The sequence below is a fragment of the Triplophysa dalaica genome, chromosome 13 (assembly GCF_015846415.1).
Source record: "Triplophysa dalaica isolate WHDGS20190420 chromosome 13, ASM1584641v1, whole genome shotgun sequence".
Taxonomy (NCBI): Eukaryota; Metazoa; Chordata; class Actinopteri; order Cypriniformes; family Nemacheilidae; genus Triplophysa; species Triplophysa dalaica.
The window spans coordinates 17,352,535-17,364,833 of NC_079554.1; the positions used below are offsets into that span (position 1 = coordinate 17,352,535).

The 12,299-nt window shown below is 43.3% G+C and overlaps 1 protein-coding gene across 4 annotated transcripts in view; it reads left to right on the forward strand.

The window, feature by feature from the left end:
* ncoa1 (nuclear receptor coactivator 1) overlaps positions 1-11,372 on the forward strand; it is a 41,551-nt gene extending 30,179 nt beyond the window's left edge. For 3 of the 4 annotated variants that reach the window (XM_056765290.1, XM_056765292.1, XM_056765291.1), the window contains 13 exons: positions 963-1,103; positions 1,199-1,346; positions 1,569-2,544; positions 2,815-2,980; positions 3,072-3,251; positions 3,327-3,453; positions 3,537-3,705; positions 3,851-4,156; positions 4,393-4,494; positions 4,793-5,192; positions 5,276-5,450; positions 5,637-5,823; positions 6,609-11,372. In XM_056765290.1, coding sequence (XP_056621268.1) covers positions 963-1,103; positions 1,199-1,346; positions 1,569-2,544; positions 2,815-2,980; positions 3,072-3,251; positions 3,327-3,453; positions 3,537-3,705; positions 3,851-4,156; positions 4,393-4,494; positions 4,793-5,192; positions 5,276-5,450; positions 5,637-5,823; positions 6,609-6,776 — 3,245 coding nt within the window. In that variant the 3' untranslated portion in view covers positions 6,777-11,372. The remainder of the gene's footprint in view (positions 1-962; positions 1,104-1,198; positions 1,347-1,568; positions 2,545-2,814; positions 2,981-3,071; positions 3,252-3,326; positions 3,454-3,536; positions 3,706-3,850; positions 4,157-4,392; positions 4,495-4,792; positions 5,193-5,275; positions 5,451-5,636; positions 5,824-6,608) is intronic. The other variant, XR_008908736.1, reaches the window with a different exon arrangement.
* The last annotated feature ends 927 nt before the right edge of the window (positions 11,373-12,299 follow it).

Genomic DNA, 12,299 nt, shown 5'->3' on the forward strand with positions numbered 1-12,299 from the left:
AACTACATCCACTTAATCAGAAACTGAAATGTCATCAAGCTGAATCAATAAGCTTTCCATTGATGTATGGTTTGTTAGGATAGGACCATATTTGGTCGAGAGACAACTATTTGAAAATCTGGAACCTGATGGTGCAAAGAAATAAAAATATTTAGAAAATCGCATTTAAAGTTGTCCAAAGCGCATATTACTAATGAAGGGAAATGAATGAATGCTCTCTGTTGTCTTTCCGGTGTAATGACGTTATGAAGTGGAGATGAACCCGAAAGCGGTAATTCTAAGCTTTAGATAGATACCAAACTTGAGTGGGTGATTCCTAAAGAGCAGGCATCAAAGACTGAAGTTTGTAGGCGTGTTTCTGTACATTTTTGTTGGCGATTTTGCTGCATCCACTCAAAAAAAATAAGTTTTGATATATTTACATTAGGGAATTTCCCATTAGCATGATCTTTATTAAAATCCTAATGCTTTTGGCATAATTGAATAATCTATAATTTTGTCGCATACAATGTATTGTTGACTATTGCTACAAATATACCTGTGCTTCTTATGACTGGTTTTGTGGTCCACGGTCACAAATCTATTAAAATAAAATATGTCCACAGAGTGGATTACACACTGTTACAAAAACTATTCCAACATTTCTGAAACTGATTACAGAATTTACAGGTTTCACTAAATTTTTTATGTATGTTTCACTGAATACAAATTAGTAGAACGGAGAGATTACGCAGCTTTGGTGTTGCACCGATCACCCAGGGTGTCGCCTCTTATCAGCCAAGAACAGAAGAACAGTTGGAGCACAATAACAAACATGCCGAATGAAACTGAAACCTTTTCTATTCTTGTACAAGGAAGCGCTGAGCGATTGTTGTCAGATCTGGACTTTGAAAAGATTCCTCTTCGGTTCTAAGTGCTGTTGATAAAAACCTAACGGTCTTTCCCCGTGGGGTTGTGTGCAGGGAAAATCATCTCTATTGAGACAAGTGCTCTGAGGGCCACAGGGCGACCAGGCTGGGAGGACCTGGTCAGGAAGTGCATCTACGGATTCTTCCAGCCTCAGGGCAACGAGCCCTCCCATGCCAAGAAGCTGCTTCATGAGGGTAAGCACTTTACCTTTTTAGTTGCTATCGTTGTTTAGATTTTATTTTGATAATAAATGCGGAGATAAGTCATATCAACTTTTTTGTCTCAACAGTGATGACTCACGGCATGGCCGTCAGCCCTCTATACCATTTCACACTCAGTGATGGGACGCCCCTCAGTGCGCAGACGCGCTGCAAATTCTGCTGCCCCTCAAACCCAGATGTACAGCCCTTCATCATGGGCATTCACACTATAGACAGGTACCACACCCCTCACCACAAATTTGCTGTCCAGTCAATAGACTAGAATCATCTAAGACAATGAATTTGAGCTATGAAACCTCTGAATTTTTTTATGAGCATGACATAAATTCCATACGTTTAAACAAAGCTAGATCTGTTAAAAATATATCCATGAACCTCAAAGCAGCAGATAGGTTTGATTCTTAGAGATTTGGTTTCTGACAGTTTATGTTTATTTAGGGAACACAACACTGCTAGCTCTCAGGAAAACACTACCCCCAGCCTTCCGTCTCCTGCTGCTCCTCCCTCCCGTTCACCTGCCCTACAGCCCTCCAGTGACCTCAGCCTCCATCTCAACAACAGCAACGGCACCTGTGCCACTCCTGGACCCCCTACACCCACTCCGCCGGGTTACCTGACGCCCAGCCGTGTCGGGCCCTCTCAGCAGGTCAGCAGCCCGTCTCCACTAGGCAGCCCTCTCACTGCCACCCCTACCTCATTCATGTCACCTCGACCTCCTCGGGGAAGTCCAGGCCTGGCCAGCAGTCCCCGTGTTTCCGGCCACCCTTTTTCACCCATGGCACCCGGCATCCACTCGCCTGCTGGCAGTCTGACCAGGCAGCAGTCCGGCGGCGAGGGTTCCGGTTTCTCTCTGCCCTCTCCTCTCCCCCCTAGACAGACTTCAACCCCCAGTAGCTCTCCGGCACGTCAGCCCCCTGCCAAACCCCCAGAATCCGAAGAGCCTAAGAGTTCCGCGGTGGGCAACCCCAAACTTAACCAGCTCTTGGACGCCAACCCCAGCACGGCCGAACACGACTCCCAACCCCGTCCTGCGGCTCAGTGCCCAGCCTCTCACAGCAGCCTGACTGAGCGACACAAGATCCTTCATCGCCTGCTCCAGGACAGCAGCCCCACAGACGTGGCCAAGGAGCCTGAGATCAAGAAGGAACCTCCCACAAGTCCAAACTCGGCCTTGGCGGCGAGGATGGGAGTCGGGAAAGAGCCGCAGGACCACCAGCTGCTTCGTTTCTTGTTGGACACGGATGAAAATGACCTGGAGGACCTGCCACCTCCATCTGCGCTAAGCCTTCAGACGGTCAAGGTGAAGTCAGAGAAGAAAGGGAGCAGAGATAACGTGCCCTGTGCAGCTGGCGCAACCAACGCAGCGACTCCCGCAGCAACATGCTCACCGAAATCCAGTGACAGGCAAAGCCGGGTATTTATATCCGCCCTTATTTATTCATTGTTTGTACTGAAGTTTATGAACTTAATATTATCCATTTATTTTGGGAGGGCTATTCCTAGGAGCCCTTTTTCACACCCATCACATTTTTTCTATTCCTTTGTTGTTAAACTGTTAAACCCATGTGCTGTTTTGAGACAATCATGCTTGAACTTTGTCTTGCTCATGCTCTGCTGTGACTTTTGAAGTCTGTGACCTTTGCTCTCATTTCCACTCCACCACTTTGTGTGTTTACACGAGTAGCAGTTTCCCAGTACTGATTTGGATACTTTGAACCAGCTGTTGCCCTCTCTGAGAAGCCCGGCAGGAGGTAAATCCACAGAGGAGCCAGCGCTTATCCAGCCCAACGAAGACAACCATTCCATCGGGCTGAGCGTGAAGAGACAGTCGGCGGGGACATCGAACCAAGGTGAGGTCCATCTTACTGTGAGAACACATTTCTTAAATACCAACAAACAGAAAAATCAATAACTTCAAATTCTCAATTGCAACTTTTCCAGATGGCTCCAATCTCTCAAGTCAGTCATCTTTTGAGTTCTGTGACCCCTCCACGCCGAACCAGGCACAGAGTCAGGTCCACGTTACGGATCTTGGGCAGACAGACCCATTTCAGCCATCCAAGGAGAGCAGCAGTCCCTTTTCCAATCCAGCCAACCTCAACTCTTTCAGTACGAATACAGGTGAATCCATGTCAGCCTTTGAAAGCAATAAAGAAGAATGCTAACAGGAGTTAACATGTGTCACTTTGTTTGTAGATTTAGGTTTGGCCAAGCTGGAGCTTCCTGATTCTCAGCAGTTCCAACCCTTGTCCCTGGTTGACCCTATGGCCTTCGATAGCAGTATGGGCAACCAGACACAAGCCCCTCTGTCATCTCCTCAAGAGTGAGTGTTTTTCTGAATGTTGTCTGCCAATCGTCTTTGTTACAGGTAATTTTAATGCAGATCATTTTGTCTACTCTGAGCAGACAGTGTGTTCCATGTCCGCTGGATGAAATGCTGTGTCCTCCCACCACCCCTGAGGGTCGTAATGATGAGAAGGCACTGCTTGAGCAGCTGGTCTCTTTCTTGAGCCGCACCGACGAGAGCGAGTTGGCCGAGTTGGATCGAGCGCTGGGCATCGACAAGCTTGTTCAAGTAAGTGTTACATGCACAATCAGACAAACAGATCAAATGCAATTCCAGCTTTGAAGTTGACCATAACACATGCAACACAAGTAGGGGTGTCATAGTGAACCAACTAGAAACCCAAAGGCTGACTGCTTCACTGCCTCATCTACAGAGGGGATGCCTCGAACCAGTCACCCAGGCCTTTACTCTGCCTCAGCTCGCAAGCCCTGTACCCGTGGATCCCAAGCTCCCCAGCTACCCCTCCCAGTTCCCCTCCTCACCCTCGCAGTTTCCTCCTGAGATGGGCACGGCACAAGGAGTCATGAGCTGCGGGGCCCCAAGAATGCCGTTCCCAGGCAACGTGGGTATGACAGCACAGCCCGGCATGAACCGAACTCCCGGTGCGCCCAACCAGCTGCGACTGCCTCCCAACCAGCTGAGACTACAGCTCCAGCAACGTTTGCAAGGTCCACAGCAGGTAGATAGCATTCACTTCACTGCATAATAATAAATGTGATCTCACAACCTCTAAATCCTCCTCTGGGATTTTGTCGCTTTGTGTAACCGATCGGGCAAACGCTTTTAATTTGCCCTTTGAAATAACATGCTGCGGAACTAACCTAGTCTTTTGTCAGCTGCAGCTGCCGAGCGGATGAGTGATTAGTTGCACTTGTTTAGTGGTGATCTATTGCCCGTATCTCTTTTCTCTATCAGCTCCAGAACAGACTCGCCACCATGAGCCAGTTCCCACAGGGGGGGCACGTTGCCATGGGGATTCGTCAGGGCATGCAGCAGCAGCCTCAGATGCCCTCTCAGGTTAGTGTCGCATTCACAGAGACGGATCATAAATGCATTTTATTAGGGTGTGTTTGACTGGGTTGATTGATTTGTTTTGTATAATAGATACTTATTTTTTTTTAAACTTTTTTGTAAAAATTGTAAATAAAGAAATGAAATAAATATACCAACAACATCATTAGTGTATTAAAAAAACATATAAATAATAAAATAGAGCTACTGTTGATTACACACACAAAAAAAATGTTTATGTAGAAAACAAATGTCTAATACTTTAGATACAATTTTGATCAACTATTACTCATCTCTCTGTCAGCCTCCGCTTAACGCTCAGATGATGGCCCAGCGGCAGCGGGAGCTCTACAGTTTCCAGCACCGGCAGCGGCAGCTTTTGCAGCAGAAAGTCATGCTGATGAGGCAGGGCATGAATGCTGGACTTCTGGGAGCGCAGCGGGTTCCCAAAGGTCCCCCACAGCAGCAGACTCAACCTCTACCGCAGCAGCAGTTCGGCTATCCTCCAGGCTACAACTCCGTGCCTGGAAACACCCCTACCTCCCCAAGCCACTTTAACCCCTTAGGGGGACCTCTGGACCCCAAGCTGTCCACCAGAGGAGGCATGGGAAACCAAGGCATTATGGGAGGCATTCAAGGGCAGTTCGGAAGCCCTGTGAACAGTCCTGTTCAGCAGGGGCTTTTCCAGCAGTTCGGGGGTCCTGGTACGTCTCGCATGATTATCTGGCCACTTTCAAAATCATATCTTCACTTGATCGATCTTAACTTGTAATCTTTTCTCTCGCAGGCATGATCCAGCAAGGAGATCAATCCTTTGCTCCTGAGCTCAGTCCAACCAGCCCCCTACTTTCACCCCAGAACTCCACCTCCCAGAGTCCTTTGCTCCAGCCAGCACAGCCTCCACCCGGTTATCAGTCACCCGACATGAAGAACTGGCAACAAGGGGCAATGGGCAACAACAGGTAGTTTATATTTAAAAGGGTTTGAGGTGATATTAAGTGTAAAGAAGCATAAATGAGAATGTGTGTCACCAAATATGATTCTTGCAATTGTTTGTGTGTGCATTCATTTTCATTTAAACCAGTTTGTCTCAATCTCCTGGTTTGAATATATCAAACATCGTTTGATCTCTCTGTTTTGTGTGTCAGTATGTATAACCAGGCGGGTCAGCCTGCCTCTCAAAGCTTTGGCCAGCAAGGCGTGTATAACAACATGAGTATCACCGTTTCAATGGCTGGAGGATCAGGAGCGGTGAGCTCTCTACCTCCTATTGGACCATCCGTCGGCATGGGCAACAACAACCTTGGCAACGTCACTGCAATGTGTAATGATCAGGTAAGATGGTCTCTGTATTATTTATTGAGAAAACGTAAGGCTTAAAGGTGCAGTTTGTAAAAAAAAACGCCACTATAGGGTGCACAATCAAAACAACAACAATGCCGTAGCTTGATGACGCTGTTAAGGAGTGTGGAATGAAAGGATATATTGTTTTCAACTCCACCGCTGATGGCCATCAATCAGACGGGAACGAAATGTCATGTTTGCAGATGATGTCAAGTTTAAAATTGTTGCAAATAATTGTTGTCCAAAAAAAGGGACTGCTCGAACCAAGTTAGTGGCTTGCTAGACGCTTGACACTACTTCCGCATTTGTCCAGGACACTGTTGTCTTGGAGTTTCTAAGTCAGTAAAGGCCATAATAAAGGGTTACGCGGATATGTCGCCATTGACAGGCGACTGCACAGCCCCGTGTCACTGTTTAGGATGGCGATTTTCTCACGATTTACAAGTAGTTGGAAACATTTGAGATATTGTAAGTACTCAGATGAACAAAATACGTAACACTAGCTTTGTGGTTTTGGGATATTTTACTGCAAAATTATTTTACTTTTTGTACTTTAAGTACTCCAAGAAAAGCATTTTTAAACCCTGCATTCTTTCTTTTGTTGAACCCAAGTTTTTCATTTTTTTCATTGTGGTGCCATTTTCAGTTTCATCTACTTCATTTTATTAATAAAAAAAAAGTGTTTGCATAATGCTAACTTCTCCTTCTGTGTTCCACAGAAGAACCACATGAGGGTTGTGAACATAACTTGATGCTTGACATTCCCCTTTTCTCAGGTACAGCAGGTTCAGGTGTTTGCCGACGTCCAGTGCACGGTAAACCTGGTGGGCAGTGACTCCTACCTGAACCAGTCGGGGCCCATGGGGTCCCAGAAAGGCCCGAGCGGAACCCCCACACCCCAGTCTCAGCAGAAGAGCCTCCTCCAGCAGCTCCTGACTGAGTGACCCACCCAGTACCTGCCAGAGGACCGTTCCACACGTAGAGATTTTTATTCTTCACCTTTGGTTTCTATACAGTATATCTGCAGGGTTGATGTACGGGCCCAGGCTCGTGAGGATTCACACCCGTTCGACGGAGCGCTCATTCCCGGTCACCTTTTGTAAAGTCTGCTTCCTGAAAGGAGAAAATATCACGTTCCAAGAATTTGCTAAGTCTGTAAAAGGACCTGCTGCTTCAGCCGGCTAAACGTCCTGTCAGTCCAATGTTGCAGTGCTTCTTGGAGAGCGGCGCAGCAGCTGAGCTCGGATTGGGAAACTGGGGCGGGCTGTTGCCATGGTGTTGCTATGTTCACGGTATTGCTCAGTTCCAGCTGGATCTGTGACTGGTAGGCTCTTCTCAGCAGTGCCTGATGATGGGAAAAAATTCCCACCTCTTTGTTTTTTTTTTATTGTCTGTTGTTGTTTTCAGAAAAAGCATCGCCAGGATGGGAGACTGCTCTGTAGTACACATTTGTATGCCGCGGGCTTTCCAAGACTGTTTTGAAACGGCAGACACATTTTTTAATGTCCTACACATTTCCCCCCAGCAGCTGTGAATACGAGCCACTTAGGGTCAACTCAGCCTATCAGTGTTGTTTTGCGGCTATGTGTTGTGCAGGTTGGTATTATTGTACAGCAGAAACGGACAAAGTTGAGACAAACCCACACTTTGTTATTTCCTTTAAAACAAACCTCATCAAATTACAGTCAATTCATGTTTTGAAAGCATTGAGTTTCAAAACCAGTTCTCGTTTTTTTAATAGCTTTGAGAATAGGATTTGTTTTTCATTTTATTTTAAGTTTTAAAGGTTCAAATCAAGAAGCCGTGTGCACAGAAGTAACACGGCACGATATTATCCGGGGTATTGCGTGCTCTATGCTTATATATCATGATTTTTACGATCGATGTTAGTTATCGAAATATGCTTTGAACAGCCCAAGTAAATGTTACATACGTTATTTTGCATTGTACACAGGCGCAAATATGTAGATTGTACATTGATTTTCAATTCAGTCAAGTGTTTCAAGGTTGCTCCTGAAAACCACAGGTGCTCTGTCCCGATTCTGCGGTGCGCAACTTTCGCACCATCGGCTGCATTCTCCAGCTCTTTGACTGCTCATGAGACTACTGTTGCCCAGTCAGACACTGTTCATCAGTATTTTTCTTCGCTCATTTGAGTACTTGTTGACCCCTCTATAAGAAAAAACTTAAATTTTTTAAACACAAACCTCATAACATGCATAACATGAAGAGGTAAAATAAAGCTAGTTTTCCCTAACGTAAAAGATGTTAACGATAATCGGAAAACCTCTTTTTGGTTTTAATTTATGCTAATTTATTGACAATTGTCAAGCCCGTTCTTCAAAAATATAGAATCGTGCAACAAAATTAAAACACCAATCGAATTTCTCTAGCCACTGAAAAAGTTCCCTTCACGTATTTTCATTCTGCTTTTTACAGTGTTCTTCTGTTCGTTACACACGTTGTGGAGTTCAAGTGGCGGTTCTTTGTGTGTATTCTCTGTAAGCAAAGAATGGCTCTACTTTTCCAATGCCACACCAGCTCAGACTTACGAAAGGAAAAATGTTTCGTAAAGCAGATTCTCATTCATCCATTTTTCAGCCGGCAGTGTGTGCTTACGAGATCGCGCCACTGTTTGCTATATATAAATGTATATAGACGTTACAAAAAGCGAGATGAATTGAATAATGCGTAACACATACGAGAACAGTCATTTTCAGTGGTTGGACATTTTTTGGCTCACTGAAAGAAAACAGACGTTGTAACATGTATTTCTGCCCTCCTCTTCAAGGAACAGGCATTCCTGTATAGATAAAATGGTTGGCTTTTAGAAATCCTTTTTTTACGCAGTGGGTCAGATTCATTTTTTTATCCATTTAATGAACCCTACCTGTCATGGAGTTTCTGTGTTTATGCCAAATATACCAAACTAGCGAACAGCTCCTATTAATAATGTTTTTATTTCGTTTCGTTTCTCTGTTATAACGGCTCTCACAGTCAGTACACGACATGGAGGTACAATAGAACTATTCAGAACCTGGCTTATCAAAGTATTGTGTATATAACAGATAAATGTGAATATGTATCTGTTCAGAATCAACAAAATGTAGTGCTCCGAGTTTGTGGTAATAACTACCTGCTTCCATTTTTTTGTTTTTCTTTCGTTTAGGTTTTTGAGATGTGTATGGCTGTCCGAAAGTGTGTGTGTGATTAATACTGTATATCTGGTGTTTAAAATGGAAACAGACAAATGTCCTGATTTGATTTGATTTCTTTCTTTTTATTGAATACCTGCAACTTTTCCTGTGGGTGTTGAGATTGCTCTATATGTAAGAATGGTTTAGCGACTGCTGAATGTGACTTTGCTGAGGGAGAAGCAGCATGGACTGGCTTTTGTACGGGTTAATTTAAAAAAGGCCATATTATTTAATTTCTCTGTTGTCAAAGTTTAAACAGCTCTGACAAAGTGGAACCTTGGTTTGGGAACAGCGCCGGTTGGGTTTCGTCAACTGCCTGTTGTAGTTTCGCCATGTGTAAACGCTCTTGAGACAAGAACGAAATGATGACCAAAGCTTCAAGATACTAAAAGATTCATATCATATGCAACGTTCATGCAATTGGACAAAACAAATGTAGCATTTAGTTTTGCCTTAGTAGGCGTCTCGCACCCCGTCATGTTTAGAACACTACCATTTGAGTTTTGGTTTCATTTTATATATATTTTTCACACGTAGCCCCTAGCTAGTTTGACCTATTCTATAGAAAAGTCGTTCAGTAGTGAATTATCTTTCCCCTGTTTCTATCGATTTACCAAACATGCAAATGCCTCCTCGGGAGGGACTCTAGACACTGTTTTCAGGAAGAGAAATCTCTAACAGCTAGCTATGCACCTTAAGGGTAAATATAAAGCATTTTGTTTTCAAACTGACGCAACTCTAAACTGATTGTTACTTTGAGTTTGACCGCAGTTACATCAATCTCCTCTCGTTTTTTTACTCAAGGATATACAAAATTTGTAGTTCAAACAAGTGGTTTTGAGCTACTCAGGCTAAAAAATCATACTGATGCAACTATACTTGGATATTTGACTTTATTTAGCTGGATTCTTTATACCAAATTTGAGGTGCCTCTTGTATATATTTTCTGCATAGAGGACTGCTCCTCATGGTTCGATGAACGTTTTCTTGTTTACGAGGATTTTCTTATACTGACCTTTGTAAGACTTTTGCTGTATTTTACATGACTTTTTTACTAATATCTACCAGGAACTTGCAAGGAATACAATCTAGTTTTGCACTTTATATGCGAATCGCAAGGAAAGATGCCATTACAAAGTACAGTCTTAAAATCGAAGCTAAAACAAAACGAATACCCCCCTGAATGTATTTTGCCATTTCGCTTTCTTAGAAAAATGAAAAGAAAAACGTCTCAGGTTCTTCAGGAAGAACTTGGCTGTATTATCATTGGTTTCCATTAAAGGAGCAGGGTAGCTGAGCTTTTGCTACATGGCTGTTTTTTCTGCTGCAGAACTGTAGAACTAACTATGCCTATCTTCTTCAGGTGCTCCACCTCCCCTTGCGCCGTCCTTCTACTCAATGTCCGGACCTCCTGGCTCTATCTTTTCAAAACATTCCTCATTTATCTCTCACTACCATCAGCGTTTTAATGTATCGAGGGCTTTGGTTTCGGGCCCTGCACACGGTGCCAAGTGCTATCAACCATTTATGCAAACCCGTACAATCTGCATTTCCTCATTGTAGTCATAGTAGTAAATCCTGCGTAGTGACCACCACACACTCTCCTCGTCATTCAGATTTCATCTCTACATGCTATCCTATATAGTAGCTACTGTTTACCTGAGATTTTCGCATATTGTAAGCGCTGCCTTATTAATGTACCGATATTGGTTGTGTCAGTGAAGGGAAGTCATGTGTGATGTAAAACGGCACTTATTCCTTCAAGGCAAGGTTCCACTTTTCACCTGTAAAATTAATATAAATAAATATATAGATATATACATTTTACTCATTTTGTCCAGTTTTGTATAATACTTGTGAATCTTTTTCTTAGGAGGTATCTTTGCAGCTGTGTGGGACATTATGAATGAAGATGTATCTGGGAGACTTCTGCATGTTTTGTCATGTTTTTCTTTTTTGTTTCGTTTTCTCTATATCCAGGTTTATCTGGGAATGCTACCTTTCTTAGGACGTTGTAGACAATCAGTCACATGCTGGGTCCAGCACCTGCGGGCTGCAAAACTGTGTTTAGCATCTACTGAATCAGTCTTATTTTTTCTTGTCCTTTTCATGGAATTATGTGGCTGCTCAAACTGAGATTTGAAGTTTACACTCATACATTACACGCATACAGTAAGACAGACGAGAACATTCACTTTACACCTCGTGCATATGGCCCCATTTGTTGCTTTTCCAAGGTGAAGATATATACCTTGAAGGAAATTATGCTTTGACTAACCAATCTATAACATCCATGAATGTGAGAATGCAACACATTGCAATAAAGCACCATGTTAAAAAGGACTGCCAGTGCCATCTTTATCTACATTTGCCCACAGTGAAAATAGCTATAAACCTTTAACTTGGATTCACAAATTCGGTCCAGATGCTTCGGCAGCACTTAGTCGAAATCGTTCATTTATTAAGTCATAAATGGCAAAATGTGAGACAGAGTCAGCAGTAGTTCCATAATGGGTTCTTGCAGACACATAGAGGGAAAGATTTAGCCTCCATGCAGATATCAATTCATTAATATTTCAATCACTTCTGATGTACTGCTTGAACTAATTGTCATTCTTACCCATAAAGAGAACAAATTTGTTTTATGGTTTAAATGAGAGAAAATGTGAAAAAAAATCAAGCAAGGCCTTTCCACATTCTCTTGATACACACTGCTGAAATTGTACTTGATACAAATGTAAATGTTCACACATACACCATGTAATGTTTATTCTTATTGCCACGTGACAATATGCAGACAAGTCTCTTTCTGGGCTGTCACACACTAGGATGCAAGTTATTATTTGAAAAGTTTGAACTTTTTGAGAAAGGGCTGAACAGTATCTTTAGGATAAGGCTTCAAAGCCAAGCACGTGGGAATATTCTCCGGCTGCTCCATCCATAGTTTATGGGCTATGGATTTTTCACACAAAATATTGGAAAGGGTGGTGAGGGACGCCTCGTCTGGTGCCTGTTGAAAAAGAAAATGTTAACGTTATACATTAATGTAGGAGCACACGTATCTCAATTGAAGCACTGCATTACACCAATTAAAGAAGTGTTTGTAGTATTTAAATACTTCTTGGATATAACGCATTTGGCTCGTTTCTGCGATGTCAACAGTGCCGCCATATTGGGGAGGGAAATGTTATGTTCGAAACAACTCGGAGGTCGTAAGTACGAGGAAGTTATAAACATGTGAAATATAGTGCTACGTTTTTGGGTGGAAAG